Source organism: Piliocolobus tephrosceles, chromosome 15 (assembly GCF_002776525.5).
Source record: "Piliocolobus tephrosceles isolate RC106 chromosome 15, ASM277652v3, whole genome shotgun sequence".
NCBI lineage: Eukaryota > Metazoa > Chordata > Mammalia > Primates > Cercopithecidae > Piliocolobus > Piliocolobus tephrosceles.
The window spans coordinates 49,275,311-49,293,345 of record NC_045448.1 but is presented as its reverse complement, the minus strand read 5'-3'; the positions used below and the strand labels follow the sequence as shown (position 1 = coordinate 49,293,345).

At 40.1% G+C, this 18,035-nt stretch overlaps 1 protein-coding gene across 2 annotated transcripts in view; it reads left to right on the top strand.

Annotated features, from left to right (window-relative positions):
• FSHR (follicle stimulating hormone receptor) overlaps positions 1-18,035 on the top strand; it is a 194,318-nt gene that overhangs the window by 150,870 nt on the left and 25,413 nt on the right. Inside the window, exons 5-6 of one of the 2 annotated variants that reach the window (XM_023223897.3) lie at positions 16,091-16,162; positions 17,680-17,757. In XM_023223897.3, coding sequence (XP_023079665.1) covers positions 16,091-16,162; positions 17,680-17,757 — 150 coding nt within the window. The remainder of the gene's footprint in view (positions 1-16,090; positions 16,163-17,679; positions 17,758-18,035) is intronic. The other variant, XM_023223898.3, reaches the window with a different exon arrangement.

Sequence of the window (18,035 nt, the reverse complement as noted above, 5' to 3'; positions counted from 1 at the left end):
CTAATAGATATCTATAGAACTCTCCACCCCAAGTCAAAAGTAGTAATCTTAACATTGCCTGCATCACCGAGTTGTGTTCATTGAGTTACAACAAATGTTTAGACAAATGATTGACATTCAGAAAATTCACAACAAGTGTTATCCATTCTTATTAAATTTCTGACCCTGCCATTTACTAGTTAAGGGTGCCCATGCAAGAGAGTTCATCTCTTTGTACCTCAGCTCTCTCCTCTGCTTAAAAAAAAAAAAGGAAAAAACAAAATTATGGTAATTCCTACCTTTTAAGACTGGTGTAAGATTAAATGAGATATTGATTGTAAAGCTTCTGGTGTATCATCCAGTCACAATAAATGTTTCTGATTTGATGATGATCATGATGGTGGTGATGGAGTGATGATGTCTCTTTTCCTTTCCATTATTTCTAAGGCTTTGAAGGCCTCTTTAACTGCTTCTTTAGGACAACATCTACCACTCAGCATTCTATCATGGAAATACATCATTCATGTTTCTCAAAAGACAAAAGGAGCCTTCTTACAGAACCCCTGACATATCCAAAAAGGTCCTTCCAACAAGCAAAACTATATTATCCTGCAGAATTCTCAAAGTTCTTAACCCTGCCTTTTATGTTTATTTTATTTTCCACACTAGTGGTCCACAAACTCCCTTGCCATCCCCATTCAAAATAATTCCAATTTTTTTACACAAACAGCTGGTTGAATAATGCCTCCCATTTTTATGTTTATTTATAATTTAACACTTATCATCCTTTGCTGCATTTGAACCTGAACAATCCACAGGATAGGTGAGACACACAGATATTTTATAGGAGATGTAAGCTGACTTGTCTACAGTCCTTGGTATTAGGGTTCTTCTGACAGGAGGACGCAATGTCCCTACAGAATGAATCATTTTTCTACTTTTGGTGCCTAGCTATGTTTACTTCTCTATGATGGTGAAAAAAGAGCCATACTCGAACTCATTTTTAGAAGTTATGGTAGCCATGTGCATGGTGGAAAGGCCTGGTGGCTCCCCATTTCTCCTCCATCCTTTTTGAAGTGAATTGGCCAGTAAGTAAGAAACTCATTCACTCAGCCAATCATTCAACAATCAATTACTGAGGTCATACTACACCCCAGGCTTTGTTGTAGCTATTAGTCTCTCCAACTAAAATGTAAGCTGTATAAGGGCAGAGGCTTCATTTGTCCTGTCAAACAATGTTGGATAATGTCAGGTGGTGATGGTGCTATGAAGAAAAATAAAGCAGGAAAATTAGAGAGTCATGCTTTAGAGGCCGGGCGCGGTGGCTCAAGCCTGTAATCCCAGCACTTTGGGAGGCCGAGACGGGTGGATCACGAGGTCAGGAGATCGAGACCATCCTGGTCTACACGGTGAAACCCCGTCTCTACTAAAAATACAAAAAACTAGCCGGGCAAGATGGCGGGCGCCTGTAGTCCCAGCTACTCGGGAGGCTGAGGCAGGAGAATGGCGTAAACCCAGGAGGCGGAGCTTGTTGTGAGCCGAGATTGCGCCACTGCACTCCAGCCTGGGCGACAGAGTGAGACTCCATCTCAAAAAAAAAAAAAGAGAGTCATGCTTTAGAAAGGGTGGTTGAGAAAGGATGAAAGGGATGGCTTGTGTGAGATATAGGAGATATCAATGGACAGCTCTCACTTCAAGGAGCTCAGTCCTTTGGGGAGAAAAGACTATCAAATGTTAACCCCTGGAAATAGCAATACCTCTGTAGAGCTGTGTGGCACTGATCCTGGGTGACAAGACTGACCCTGTACCTTAGGCCAGACTAGTCAGGGAAAGCTTGTTGTGGGCTTCTTGGAGGTAACATAGCAGGAACTTCAGTGATAAATATGATTTGGAAAGACATAAAAGAAGAATAAATTTCCTGTGAAAGAAAGAAGTGAGTACTGTAAATGCATAGAATGAAAGAACCATGGAGATTATAAAGGATGGAAAGAAACTGAGTCCCAACTAAAAAGAAGGTGTGTACTGGGAATGAGTATGACTAGATTTGGATGGATTGGGTTGGGTAAGATTGGGAGAAAAATTAAGGCAGAGAAGTTTAGGCCTAATGCAGTAGGAAAAAATAAGTTATAACACATTCTTGAGCAGCAGAGTGACATAATGAGAATGATTTGGACTGTAAGTTGACCAGTAGCAGGGTACAGACTACTATAGGGAGACCTGTTAAGGCGCATGTATTAGTCAGGGTTTTCTAGAGGGACAGAACTAATAGGTTAGATGTATACATAAAGGGGAGTTTATTAAATAGTATTAACTCACACAATCACAAGGTCCTTCAATAGGCCATCTGCAAGCTGAGGAGAAAGAAGCCAGTCTGAGTCCCAAAGCTGAAGAACTTGGAGTCTAATGTTTGAGGGCAGGAAGTATCCAGCATGGGAGAAAGATATAGCCTGGGAGGCTAAGCCAGTCTAACCTTTTCACGTTTTTCTGCCTGCTTTATATTCTGTCCATGCTAGCAGCTGATCAGATGGTACCCACCCAGATTAAGGGTGGGTCTGCCTTTCCCAGCCCCCTGACTCAAATGTTAATCTCCTTTGGCAACACTTTTACAAACACACCCAAGATCAATACTTTGCATCCTTCAATCCATTCAAGTTGACACTCAATATTAACCATCACAGAGCAGTTGCCATAATCCAGGGATATAGTAATGGTGGCAGCTAGAGGGATAGAAAGGCATGGTTCGATGGGGACACACTTCTAAAACAGAATCACTGGAATATGTTTTACATCTGGGTCAGACATGCATCTAAGTGGTTGCAGCATTTGTTTTTTTTTGTTTGTTTGTTTGTTTGTTTTTGCCCACTCACTTTCAGTAACCCCTAAAAGCCTCTCTTCCCCCAGTACCTCCTCCTAAGCACTTCCTACACAGAGTCATCCTGCAGATATCACTCATCGAGAATCCAGTCATCTTATACAGGACTGTGATTATAGGGAAGAAATTATTAGCCATCTCCCCGGCTGGCAGTGTTGCAAGTATCTAAGGATGTTGCCATGACTACAAGGATGTTTGGGCACAATCGAGATTTACAATTGCTTCTTTTATCAGTAATCTGTCTGGCAGAGCCAACTTTGCCTACTGTTGTCAACTCTAGGAAAATGTGGCCAGGTTTTCCTTCCAGAACACTGATGTTCAAGATGAGATTTCAGCCCAAGCATGTCATCTCCAGGAGGCAAGGACCATCTCTTGACTGTAAAGGTAGTGACAATTTTCATGCTGCTTACCCTTCCTCCCTGTTCTCCTCTAACCTGTTCAGTATGCATTCTCCTGAAAGAAGCCCAAGTTCTTTCCATCAGCAAAGAGATCACTTGATCCATCAATTTATATCAACATATTCAGATTCTGATATTCTCCTTTCAAGAAGAATTTGCGTTTTTGAAAGAGGAACCTGAAAAAGGTAATGCTAAATCCAAGAGTTGGTAGTGATGGACTCCATGGCAGGGGGACTTCCAAGAGGGAAGGAAATTTCTACAGGACCCACTCAAATAGCACATAGGTGACCATCTACTCTACCCATTTGTAGATTCGATGCACTTTTATTTTCATAGGATATGCCTTCTTACAAGGTAGTTGTATCCTTATCTCATTAATTTTGAAATAAGACCTGTCTTTTTCATCACCAGAAATCAGATATAAGGACAAGTCTAGAGAGGATTAGGTGAGAAGCAAGTCTCAGATTAGCCTAGTAAAGCTCAGCTCTAGTTTTTTTCTTGTTGCTATATCATCCTCATCAGACACCTCCCATCAGCCAGTGATATACTAATCTCTTCGGGTCTCAGTTTCTTCATCTGCAAACTGAAAATAACAAAATATGCTTCAAGAGCCTAGTCAAATGAGGAAAATGGAAAATCCTCTCAGATCTACTCTAGCCCTCAAGTACTTAGTTTCTGAACTGTGATCTTCATGAATCTGGGGCTCCCAGTGTCACTGCCTGTCCTGAGTTCATCATATTCAAGCCACACACGAGGAGCCCTGTATGGAAAGAGGAAGTAATTCTGCAAGATAAGAACATTTGGCATCTTGCAGACCACTTCACTTCCCAACTCCTCTTCCCCAGGATTCAAATGTTGAGATCATGCAGAAGCAGTGAGAAGCTCAAATCAGCTGTAAATTCCTCATAAATTAAGTACAGCTAAAGTGCACCTCCTAGAGCTAAAGGACAGTCATAGATGTATCCCTGCCACCCCAGTCCCTGACAAATGAGAATCACCACCTCAGCAGAGCCTGAGAGGTACTGGATGTGGAAATGATGTTTAAGAGGCAGAAAGCACCCAGCAGTCATTAGAGCTGGCCTGGGAAGGAGAAATCCTTGGCAGGGCCTGCCTGGGGCACATGCAGAATGACAGCTTGGACAGTGGAAACTGAAGAGACATTAGGCAAATACCCCCCCCCCCCCCCCCATGGAAAATAAACTGCTGCCTCTTATTCCACTACTAAAGCCTCATTTTGGGAGGTTTAAAAGGTATCTGTCCTTACAGACCCTTTTAGATTTGCAATTATCCCTAGGACAGGCCACACATTAAAAGCTACCCATCTCCATGGGGATGGGCCACACAGGAGGCAGGGCAGGGCAGCAAGGGTATTCAGGACATAGAGAGAAAGGATAGTGTCACTCAAGTTAACTCAACCAGATTCTGCACTACTCCAGGGGGTGGGGGTGGAGGACCACGTTTTCTCCATCACTATATCCCCAGTGCAGGGAGGCAGGATTACTCATTTTTTTCTTTTATAGAAACCTGGCTGTGATCCAGATGCTTGCACCTGGTTCTCACCCCACTCTGAAATACTTGCTGAGAGAGACCCATTTTTTCCTTGCTTCCATCTATTTGTTCATCTCTTCTACTTTATCTTTCATAACATGTGTTCTTAGGCTATAAGATCCTCGTACAGGAACGTTTTAGCTGAATTGTCCCAGCTGCCCCCAAACTGTTGATTTATCCTTCTGGGAAGGACGTTGTCTTCCCCAAGGGCAAATCTGCAGGAGGAATGCATCCAGGACTCACAAGTCAGCCAGATCAGGACCGGGAAACCATGAAGTAGCTGGAGATTTCCCCACTAGATTCCACTGACATCCAATCCAGAGCAAGGGCTGTGTCCAATTTAATCTCTAGGCCCCCACAGAATACAGGGTCTGCACACAGTGACCCTTCATGAGAATGTGGGCCGGAGTGGTTGAAACCTTTTTGTTTGGGTAGAGAGAGGGGAGCAGCTGCTGTTTTTAGAGAAATATCTTGGGGCGTCACAGAGTGTGAACACTGAAGTGACAAATGCTCCACAGAAGAATATTTCCATCTTCAACAGACATCACAAAAATGTTCTGCTGTGGTTTAATCACGAGCTCACCCACAGCAAACAATCCACAAATAACATCTAGTTCAAGAGGCAATGAGCTTTTCCCTCACCCATTTGGAATTCAAAGATAGCAGTGCTAAGAAGAGAGAGCCTGGCATGCTTGAAGGACTTGCAAGGGAAGCAACTAGGCAACCTCCCTCACAATGATCATCCATCATGGTCTCTCTGGACAATGACCAAACCACGGGAGCCACATAGACACAGATTCATTCAGCCAGACATCAGGGATAAGCTCTTTTCTTTACAGGACAGCCAAAGACCCAGGTTCCAACCCTGGCCCTGCCTGTGAGAACTTGTAAGCAAGTAACAGGGCCTCCTGGGGTGATATGGTCTGGCTCTGTGTCCCCACCCAAATATCATCTTGATTTGTAATCCAAATTGTAATCCCCACATGTTGGGGAGGGACCTCATGGGAGGTAGTTGAATCATGGGGGCTGCTACCCCCCATGCTGTTCTTGTGATAGTGAGCGAGTTCTCACAAGATCTGATGGTATTGTAATGGGCTTTTCCCCTTTGCTTGGCACTTCTTCTTGCTGCCACCATGTGAAGGCGGCGTGTTTGCTCCCCCTTTCTCCATGACTGTAAGTTTCCTGAGGCCTCCTAAGCCCTGAGCAACTGTGAGTCAATTAAACCTCTCTCTTTTATAAGTTACCCAATCTCAGGTATTTCTTCATAGCAGCATGAGAATGAACTAATACACTGGGCCTCAAGGAAAATGGCCAAAAAAAACTGCCTCCTTTCTTAACCAAAGGTTATTGTAAAGAGAAAAGAGGAAGGAAGGGGCAAGATGAAACTGGATGTGGGAACATGTTGAAACTTAAAAGCAATGAACAAATGCAAGCACTGCTAGTTGTATTAAGGCATTGCTGGATGATATGGGCATGAGTAACAAATCATAATGCAGAAAGCACTTTTACTTTGTATTAATTAACTAGTCTTACAAAAGACCTGTGAAATTTTTACTGGTGGCTCCATTCCCTTTTGACTTAGTTTGCCATGATTCTTGTTACCGTAATCTGGTTATATGTAGCAGTTAATTGTTGGACTAGGGGTAGGAAACTGACCTTGTGACTGATACCATTTACAACCCTAGCGTAGTTATACAGAGTCCCTTGCTTTACCTCCCCTAGTTATAATCTAAGAGGTCCATCCTAAAATGTACAAACTTGCTGGTGGAGAGCAAACCAAAGTTCACTGGACATAGTCTGCCCTTTCACCAATACAGTTCTGATTTTGTGTATTGTGAACTTTCTGATGTACATCATGGTAGAAGAATGGAGTGTGATGACTGATGGAACACTTCCTAAAAGAGAGTTTACCAATCATGTCCTAATAGAATAGCCTTTTGGAAGAATTAGTCTACAGTAAAAGAAGTTGGCATGAATGCTTTAGCTTTTAGCAGAGCTTCCAACGTTGAACTAGGAAACACCAAACTCAGGATATACTATATAATGAAGTGGGAGTCCAAAGTCAGTATGTTTGGGGAAAGCAAGCATACTATTTCCTTCTCTTGGAAATTTATCATAAATAATATCATGGTGAAGTCTGAGAATCCTGCAGGAAAAAAGCTGCTTATTAACCCAGAATTCCCCAAACGTATTTGACCATTGTAGCATTTCATCCATAAACAAAGTGTTTGTACTTCTGAAAATACCGTTTCTAGAGAAATGCTCAGTTTCTAAGTTGGAAGGCATCTTAGAGGTTACAGAGTCCAAGGCCCTCCTAAACCCTTCAATACAGTTACTTGGACATAGTAACTCTATGGTTGCATACATAGGGAACCACATGCTTATCGATGCAATCAATTTCTTCTTGGGAAACTCTCATAATGAATTAGAATCTGTCTTTGAGGTAAGACAACAATAAGCACCCACACATTACATTAAGAAAGATCTAAATTCAGCCTCTAGCTCTGCTTCTCCTTATGTGGCTTTGAGAAAGCTACTGGACTTCTGTCAGCTGAGCATCCTCAACTCTAATATGAGGATGGTAATGGTACCTGTCTCCTAAGGTAATGGAGAGGAACACATTAAATAATCAATAGTAAGTGCTTGGTGCGGTACCTGGTACATAGGAAGTGTTCAATAAATGTTGACCATTACTATTATGAATCCTGTATCTACTTTCCAGAACAGAACAGCCCATATCTATTACCATTTCCACCCATTTCCACCTGGCAGCTCTTTAGAATCACAGGCTTCTCTTCCCAAGCAAAGTATCCTATACACTAGACAGTATGATCTTGACTCCTCACCCCATCAGCAGACAAACACACAAACAAAGCATATGTCCCCAAATAAGTTTATTGATAAAGTAGATACACATATGACTGTAGTCTTGTGTGCATTACCATAAAAATATTTTAAAGAATGAAATCAAGATGAATAATATGCTTTGACATTTTCATCTTCTCTTATGTACCATTTCACATAGCACAAAAGCCTGTTGTGCTCTCACTAAATATAATAACAATATTTTAGAGAAAGAAATTTCATGGGATGTGCTTCATTTTTTTTTAATCCTTAGTTTTAGAGGTCATTGTAATATTAGATTTTAACAGCTGTCAAAGCTGAGAACAAAACTTCACTAAAATAGGTAGATCCAATGGAAGGACAGCTCCATACATATACTTGCTGAGTCATCAAACTTAGTGTTTATACCCCCTTTATGGAAATACTTTTGTAAAATTCAGCTAGTATATTTTTTCCTTAACGTCAGTCAGATGTTCTGGCTGACATTAGGGAAAAAATACACTAACTGAATTTTACTAGTACCTGGAAACTACCTGGAAAAATGTTGAATTTTTTATATTTTTAATGAAAGCATTCAAAACTCCATGAAAAACAAACTGGTTAGAAAATTGCATTGCCTTATGTTTAAAATATATACTATGAGAGTTCTCATACATAATGGCATACATCACTTTCAGCAACAAACTAACAATTTGCATACACTTTTCCCAATGCTTTATTCATAGCACAGATTTTTTTTTCGAATCCTGTTGCCTTCCTCCTCATTAATATATCACCTTTCACTTAACAAGACAAATCAAGTGTGTCTAATTAGAAAATATCTGCTTTGTACCGTTATTTCTGACAGCCATTTGTCATAGAAAAACTCCACAAATTTAGATCGCTTGTCTTTTTGTAAAAAAAAAAAAAAAAAAAAAAAAAAAAATTGTGTAAGTCATCTTTAATTTGTCAACTCTGGGTAGTAATTTTCTTTAACTTCAACAAACCTCTAAGTGATAGTATGATCCTGATCAGAAAAGCCAGGAGCCAGAGGCTAAACAGAGTGAGACAGGTAAAAAGGTTGATCCAGGTAGGTTTATCAGAAGGAAGCAGAAGGCAATTAGAGAACAAGGGCAGGAGGAATCTGGGAAAGTCCACTGTGGCTTCCAATGTTTTCAGCAGAGCTCAAGGAGTCTCAGGTAGAAGGTAACAGACCAGCCCACTCAAGTGTCATGCAGGTCCCCCAGGGACTCAGATAAGGAAACAGCATTTCGGCACCCAAGAGAACTAGGGAGATATAAAACATGACCCAGGTCCTAGTGGATGGAGGAAATCAGAGTCTCAGATATGACGACTGGAATATAAGGCTGGAGCATGACCACAGCAGTAACAGTTCCTGGATGTGGGGCTAAGTTTTCCTACAAGGTAAATCTTATTTCCCTGTGTAAAATATAAGAGATCTGAGCCCTGGGGACTTCAATGAACCCCTAAGGCTATACCTCTTAAAAAATGATAAGGCCAGGAGAACTTGAAACTAGACCATCTGGCACCAGAGCTATAACCTTTGAAGCTATGCTACATGCCCTGCTCAAAAACAGAGGCTGATTGCAAATCTAGGATGCTAGGTCTGAACAGAATCTGCCGCCAAGCTGATAGGACTGACCTCTAGGAAATGTTACCCTTAAGCTCCTTAAATTTCCTGATTACTACAGAGTTTGGTTTCCATGGAGACTGAGACAAAGAGTTCCAGTTAAATACGAGAATTAAATAGTTCTAGTTTTGAAACCATGAGATTGAAAAGGCACGAAACCAGGCTCTCCTACTATCTCACATACTTTCTTAAACAAAATCATTTTATAGAGAGAAACTGAGACTCTGAAAAGATAAGTGAACTGTTTGGTATTATCCAGTAGCTAGGGAAACCACTGGAACCCAGGGTCTCTAAACCTTACATTGAAGACCTTTTTCATACACCTTCTTACATGCTCGGCCATGTAACTCCACGATTCTGTGATGCTATACCTAGCCCAATGTTTATTTAATGATTCAGAAAGCATATGTTAGCATCTTTTATTATGTTGTATATAGACATACAAATTCCCAGTTAAGAAGGATCTGTAATTAATAGAAATATCAGTATTAGCAAGCCTCGTATAGTAGGGAGTCTTCATATACAGTTGATCTTCATTATTTGCAGATTCTGTATTTGCTAATTAATCTACTGCTAAAATGTATTTGCAACCCAAAATCAATACTTGAAACACTTTTGCATTATTCTTGGACATGTGCTTGTGCAGAGAGACAAAAATTTCAGTGTCTTGACATAGGTTCCCAACCGAGGTTGAACGACTCTGCATCCTGCTGCCTTGTTTTGGTTGTCATGCTGAAAAGCAAGTGTCCTTTGCATGGTCTATCTAGGGCCTTTTATCCCCATGTTTGTGCTTTTCGTTGGTGATGTCATTGTTTAAAATGGCCTCCATGTGTAGTGCTGAAGTGCTGTCTAGGGTTCCTAAATTCAAGAAGGTTGTGATGTGCCAAAAATATATATGTTAGATAAGCTTCCTTCAGACACAAGTTATATACTCCAGAACATGAGTTGTGTTAATGAATCAATAAATATTAAATAAGGTGACTTTAAATAGAAACACACATAAAACCAGGTTGTATATTGATCAAGCCATGACAAAAATTTTGCCACCAGAGGCTCATAGGAATCGAACCCTGAATTTCCCATGGGGCCAGTGATTCACTAATTCCATGTTTGAAGTGACTTTTAGAATATACTGCTGTAGATAATGAGAATCAACTGTATATAATTAAGCTCAGCCCACTCTTTCTAGTCTTATCTATCATTGCCCTAACTTCTCTCAGAATGGTCAGGAGGAAGGAGTCAACTTCAACTCTATGAAAGAGACTTTAAAAATGTAATTAAAAATGTAAAAGAACAAAAGAATCAAATGGCTTAAAAGCAAACAAATCCTGTATCATAGGAAACCAATTAGTAGGTAGAGAAAAGAGTTCCACTTCAAACCCTCAGCCTTGGTTACTAGGAAATGTGCTTTGGCAAAAAGGATAAACTGGACATGCAACTGGCAGCATCCTCTCCCTTAATCAAATTTGCCTAAAGCATCTCAATGATCTAGTCAAGCCATAGCATGAACTCTGTGGCTGAACTTAAGTCCTAGACTAAGAGAGAGCTGTTTCACACAGTCTCAGAATTGATCATTCCATGCCATGGTAGATTTGGTATGGAACAGAGGTTTAAAAAAAAACATGTATTCTTGGTTGACATATGTGATAAGACAGGATGTCTTGTCCTTTTTCCTGGCTTACTTTTCTTACTCCAGTAGTTTAAGTATTCATCTCCACAGTTGGTTCTCAACCACCATCAGTTTGGTCTGATTACTGCTATGAAGTCCTGAGGTAATGGGCTGGTGAAAACATGGGCCACCTCTGCTCAGGGAACCCTCAAGTCTTCTTGCTTCCCCTTGCAACTCCATAAAGTGGCTTCTAATGCTTGCCCATCAAGCCCATGGCTTATTTACCATGCTTTTTTATCTAGCTTTAAATTTTCTGGAATCCTGCCTCCTCCCTGCCTTTTAATTTTATTTTTCTCTGCTTCCCGTCCTTTCATCCACCTTGTGTGGTCTGGATATGCACAGTTGCTACTCTTAGTTTAGGCCAAAAGGCTCTGTACTTTCTAAGACATCTGACTTTTTTCCTCTTCCTATAAGCAGCTCTTGGGTACTCCAGCCCATATTGTTCCTCCAGCCCCTTTCTCTGAACTCATAAGGCATTCACAATCAGCAGCACACAGTTTGCCACTAGACCATTCTGAGTGTTTCACCTGTGCTAGTCTTAACTCACTCACAAACTCCCTGAAACCAGCACATTGTCTCTGGCTTCCTCCTTGGATAAAATAGAGATTTTATTGGAAGGATGGCACATAGACCAGTGCAACACAAGCAAACACAGACCCTGTTAACTCAAGAAAAAATAAGAGCCCATCAACACTACTGAAGCTTAATAAAAGCATTAATGATGTTTAGGGCAATGAGCCTCAGAGTCTCAGAGTCACCTGTTTATGAAAGGCAAGCATATTATCCTATGGCACAATAGGTGAGAATGGTTCCCAGCAATTACAGGACCCCACTAAGTTTATCCTGATGGGAGAGAAGCTCACTTTCATTATTACAATCTAAAGATTAAGGACAATCAGACATGAAAGACGCTAACACCAGCTTAGAATGTAAAACTGACTGTAGAGAGGGAAAACTCTGAGTCAGTTACCTTTCTTTAAAAGACCCATTTGCAGAACTTAAATTCACTGACATTTTACCCTCAGGCCTTTAACTGTTTTTTGAAGATAAACCACGGTTGAGTGAATCAAAATAATTTTGCAGCAAATAGTCATTTGACAAAAGCAAACCCATTGAGACATACAGTTCCTAGCTGATTACCCACTTTCAGCCTCCATCAGACATGAATTTATTGATCAGAGGAGAAAAATGAATTGAAAACTAAGTGTTCATCCGAACTCCATTTCCTGTATTATCTTGGGGTTATAGAGAGTCTCAGCTACAGAATTATCACCAATAATCCATCTCACTAGATGGTCACTAGATCTTTTTAAGTGCCTTAAACTCAGCACTACTGGAATAATTTTAGTCATTTTTTTGCAGTGTGTTTTCTTTCCTATAAAGACCAAAGATCTCAATGTGCATCTACAGATATCTATAGATATTCCATAAGTACAGTGGCTATGGAAGCTCACGCAATTGATGTTAAATGATGCACTTGTAACTTTATTATTGAGCAATCATGAATTCTTCATTCTTTCAATTATATAAAACTTATTCATTCACTAAGAGAGATGGGGAAGTTGCTACCCATATAACGTTGAATGAGTAAGCTGTAATAAACACAGGCAGTGAATAATTCCTTGTGAGTTCATCTCTTGACAACACATGGCATATTACCTGGCATAAAGAGCTTGGCAAACATTGAGCACATTATATGCATCAACTACTGTGCCAACATTGCGTTTTCAGGAAAACCATGAATCTTGCCGTCATATGATTCACAATCTGGTTGAAGAGGCAGACATTGGATAAATAATACAAAATAATATATGGCTCAGTTTTGAGGAGTGCTAAAACAGATGCAGTTATATTGAGAATAAATCAGGGGCCCTAATTTAGATTAGAATATATGGAGCTCCTCTCTGAAGAAATGACATGTGTAACTGAACTCTGAAGGGTGAGTTGAAGTTGGCCAGGTGAAGAATGGATGGTTAGCCTTCTAGAGAAAGTACATGCAAATATCTGGAGAAAGGAAAGAACTTAATATAGTTGAGGAACTGAGGGGAAGCCACAGGGGCTAAAACACACTGGGGAAATAGCATAATATAAAGGTGCAAGAGTAGGCAGTAAGGAGTATAAATTTTACTCTAAGTTTTATGGGAAAGAACTAAAGCCTTAACAGCAAAGGAGTAAAACAATCTGATTCACATTTTTGAAAAGAATGCCCAGAGTCCTGTATGGAGAATGCATTGGAAAAGAAGAGGAGGATAATATTGCAGACATTCAGAGGGTCTTTTGGGAATGGTGTCAGCGGAGATAGTGGAGATGGACAAAATTGCATAGAGCCAAGACATATTTTGGAAATGGAATCTAAGAGGACTTTGAGATGGGCTGGATATCGGAACGTGAGAAAGAAGCAGCCAAGCCAACTTTAACTGTCAAATTAAAATTGATGGATGGCAATTCTATCTATGGAAAATAATTGTGAAGAAGCCATTTGGTGGAGATGATAATGGGGGGAACAAGTTTAGTTGGCTATATCAATGAGACATTCAGGAGGATATGCAAAGTAAGCTTTAATTAGCAATAGACTAGCGAGGTCAGAGAGCAAGTATGAATCTAGGAGTTACACTATTGATACTACTTAAAATCACAGGTAGCAAGTAGTGAGACTATAGAGAAGATAAACAAAAGGCCCAGACTACAAATAGAGGAAAAGGAATCAACAAAGAATGCTAAAAAGGAGTAATAGGAGAAGGAGCAGAAACAAAAGAGTGCAAAATGACAGAAACCAATAGAAAAGAGTCTGGAAAAAAAATACTAAATGATCCAGAGAGGCTAATAAAATGTTACATTTGGTAGTTAGTGAATTTGTAGACTTTGGCATGACAATCACAGTTTCAATTACGAGTTATGGGATGAAAATAGATTGGAGCAGGTTGAAGATCAATCGGTTATGAGAAAATGAAGACAGCATGTGCAGACAACTCTTTCTAGAAGCTTTGCTGTGAAAGAAGAAAGAGAAATAGGGAGTTAGGCTAAGTGAAAGAAGCCAGACCCAAAAGTTACATTCTAGATGATTCCACTGATAGAGACAGAGCAAGTGGGTGAATAGAAAGCTCCACCAATTGTCCCCTGTGCAAAGACACAAAATTAACAGCTCTCTACACAGGAAAAAAAAAAAAAAAAAAAAAAAAAAAAAAAACCTTCATGAGAACTAAAAATCAGGTGAGCACTCACAGTACCTGGTTTTAACTTTCTATTACTGAAAGAGGCACTGAAGATAGAAAAGACAGTCCTGAATCACTGACACCACCCCTCCCCACTGCCCTGGCAGTGGCTGTGTGGTGTGGACATCATCTTTGGGCTGTAGTAGGGGACATCATAGATGATTCCATTGAAGTAACATTTTGGAAAAGGCAAAATTATAGAAACAGAAAACTGATCGGTGGTTGCCAGGGAAATGAAGTAGATGAAGAGATGAACTACAAAGGAAAAACACAAGGGAATTTAGAAAGTGGTGGCACTATTCTATGTCTGTATTGAGCTCATGGTTACAGAGCTATATGTATTTGTCTTACCCTCATAGACCTCTACACTGAAAAAGAGTTTATTTTTCTGTATATAATTTTTAAGCACATTAACAACACAACAAATCCTTCAGAAAAGGACCTCTTTTCCTGGATAAAAAGCAAAGGGAGACCAACTCAAGGTCTGTTGAAGTAATTAAAAGAAGAATTGCCCAAGACAGCTTCTATGTGGACATTAGGGAATTAAGAGAGGAAAAAAGAAAAAACAAATCTGAGAACCATCACTGAGAACCCACAGACTGCATTCACTTCCTCTCTAAATACAGAAGCAGAGAACAAGGCACCAAATCTTCTTGAGTCATAACCTCAAAAGGACATATGGCCCTTCACAATGATGAATATATCAATCAGGGTTCTTTAGGTTGCATGCAACTATCACCACCTTCAGCTTCAGTAAGTCACATACAGAAAAGGGAAATGGGAGTAGAGAGGTAGTAGGATTTCAGGTAACTCACAGGAGTGAGGGAAATGACAAAGAATAATGTGTCCAATAATTCATGTGTGCCTCTAAAAACCCTCGCCATTGTTGTGGCAGCCAGTTCCACCCAAATTTCATCCAACTTCATTCAAGTGCAACTGGATGACACCCAGCCTATCCTTGTAGACCTCTCACTTTGTACTCTGGGGCTTCTCGGGCACCACTGTGAGAGATGCCCATCAGGAACTCACCGGGTGCTTACAAATGTGCAAGCCATAAGTGAGGAATTAACACCATAGTGTCACCTTTCACCAATAAGAAATAGGAGTTCTATGGACACATCCTTCCCTCACTACTCTCCCTCACTCAGATCAACAGTTCTGAGGTCCATTTCTTAAATATCCTAAATCAAGTCCTTGGGATTAGGAACTAATCACCAGTAGTGGTAGTATTGCTTAGCTTCACCTCTTTCCCAGTTTCACTCCCTGTCCTGAATGCTCTGAAAACATGCTATCAACTATATTATCCATAGCTAGCCTTCTCAGGTTCTGCTTCCTGGGGAAGCCAGGCCAATAGAGCCAGACCTTGGGAAGGATCCAGGGTAGGTCTGAAATTTTCAGCCATAGAAATTTAATACCATCTCTTAAGGGTAATGACAGCAGAAGCTCTAACCAACCTCTAACCACTTCCCAGGAGAGAGTCTGATTGACCCAACTTAGGTCACATGCATACCCTAGGGTCATAGGGCATGGAATCTCATGCTGTAATCCCAAGAGAATCACTTGGAGTGGAGAAGGGAGTTTTCCAACAAGTAGGATGAAATAAGGGAAAATTTAAGAATAAGAAATGTTGTTACTAGTTGGAAGTTGCTTTAGGGTCAGATTAACTCATCAATCTTTACTTTTTTTTAATGTATACTGGGGCATCCTAATCCTCTTGTGACTGAAGTGTAAGTTTCTTTTCTCTAAGGAATCAACAGCTTTTAAGACCCTGGAATGAACCTTAAAATAGAAAACATGAGCATAATTCAGGTATATATGGGCTTTTCTCGTAGGTTTTTTCTGATGGTTCAAAATTGATATTTTCATTCTGGAAAGTTCTTGCTCTAACAACTGTTAGAGCCATTCATTTTCACTAACTCTGATTTTGTTTCTCTCTAGGTTAATATCCAACACAGGTATTAAGCACCTTCCAGATGTTCACAAGATTCATTCTTTCCAAAAGGTTTTACTGTAAGTTTTTTCCTTGAGTGACTACCAACTGTTTACTCAGTATCTGTCTTGCCCAATGGCCATCTGAGTCTTTAATTTGCGTTGTGTCATCTACAACCTCCAAAAGCATTGCTCTGAGTTAGCAAAGATAGGGAGGCCAGAAGTGAGGTCCTTGATTTTACCTGCAGGCCAGTCAATATCAGTTTGGAGGAAATTGACAGACCCCTCAATAAGAGTATTGTTCACAAAACCAGCATATAGCAAGATCAAAAAGTTGTTCATTTTTTCACTATTTAGTGCTTTAATTACTGCCCTCCACATACATACACAACCCCCCCCCCCCGTATGCCAGCATCCTCTCCTCTTCTTTCTAGAATTTCTGTGCTGCCCTGGGCACAAAGAAACTATCTAACACATTCACATTAAAGAGTTAATGACAGACTGTGTTTGCCTTTTCCCAAGGTATTTGTATTTTGAAAAAGGAAGAGGAAAGGTAGCATATAATGGCAATTATTTCCAATAGTGAAATTGTAAGAATACGGACAGATCCAAAAGGAAGAGATGTGGAAGGGGTGTAAGGAGTTAAGGAGAGAGGAAGGAGCTAAGCAGGGAGGGAGAAGAGAAAGAGGAAAATACGAAAATCTTTCAGAATTTCTCAAATTGTTCCAAGCTGTTCACTACATTACTTCTACAGCTGTTACTTCCATATTTACTTCTACATGTTAGATCAGACCTAACAGGGAAGATTGATGGGGGAAATAAGGAATACAAACAGAAAATGAGACTTTCCTCATCCTTTCATTCAGAAAAATAAAAATCAATGATAAAACCATTTGGATACCCAAGGAAAACAGTCAGAAGGAAACTAGTTGTAAGAAGGGGGTTGACATGAGGAGAAGGCCCAACTAAGATAACCAAAGAAGTTAGACAGGAGATGAAAGGTCAACTTAAGTGTTGTTACATTAAGGTGAAATTATTTAAGAAAACCTTCAGAAGAAAAAAGTGGGCCACACACAGTGGCCAATGGCTATAATCCAGCACTTTGGGAAGCCAAGGCAGACGGATCGCTTAAGCACAAGGGTTTGAGACAAGCCTGGGCAACATGGTGAAACCCTGACTATGAAAAAATACAAAAATCAGCTGGGCATGGTGGTGCACACCGGTAGTCCCAGCTATTCCGGAGGCTGAGGTGGCAGGATCACTTGAGCCTGGGAGGTTGAGGCTACAGTGAGTTGTGATGGCACCACTGCACTCCAGCCTGGGTGACAGAGCAAAAGACCCTGTCTCAAATAAAAAAGAAAGAAAAAAAAAGACACTGAATGTCTGCAATTCCATTTGTAAGAACATACTAAAGATAAATTAGAGAAAATTTTTTCTCCAGACTTTGAGCTGATGAGCTGACCAGCTTCTTAACAACAACTAATTATATTAATACATTACCTCAGCTAAAGACCACATCATGCCAGTTAAACTAAATGTTGGAAGGTTACATGAGTAGAGCTGATGTAAATATCTTATTTGTCTGTACTTTCTTCTAGAGACATTCAAGATAACATAAACATCCACACAATTGAAAGAAATTCTTTCGTGGGGCTGAGTTTTGAAAGTGTGATTCTGTAAGTAAGGGGAAAAATAAATCCAACACAGTAATATTTGATTTTTCATTTAGTGATCTCTTTCTCATAATTGGATGCTCCTTTTGTGTTTGGGTAACTTTGACATTTCTCCACTTAAATCACTCTCCGGTTCTGCGTTTTTCTCTCGTCTTTACATTTCAGAATCACAATGTGGAGTCATGTTAATAATTTATGATTCTGTGGTGTGATTCAAGTATTTAAAATTGCTGTTTGAATGATGGTCCCCTGTGATACAACATCTGTTCCAAAGGACAGAA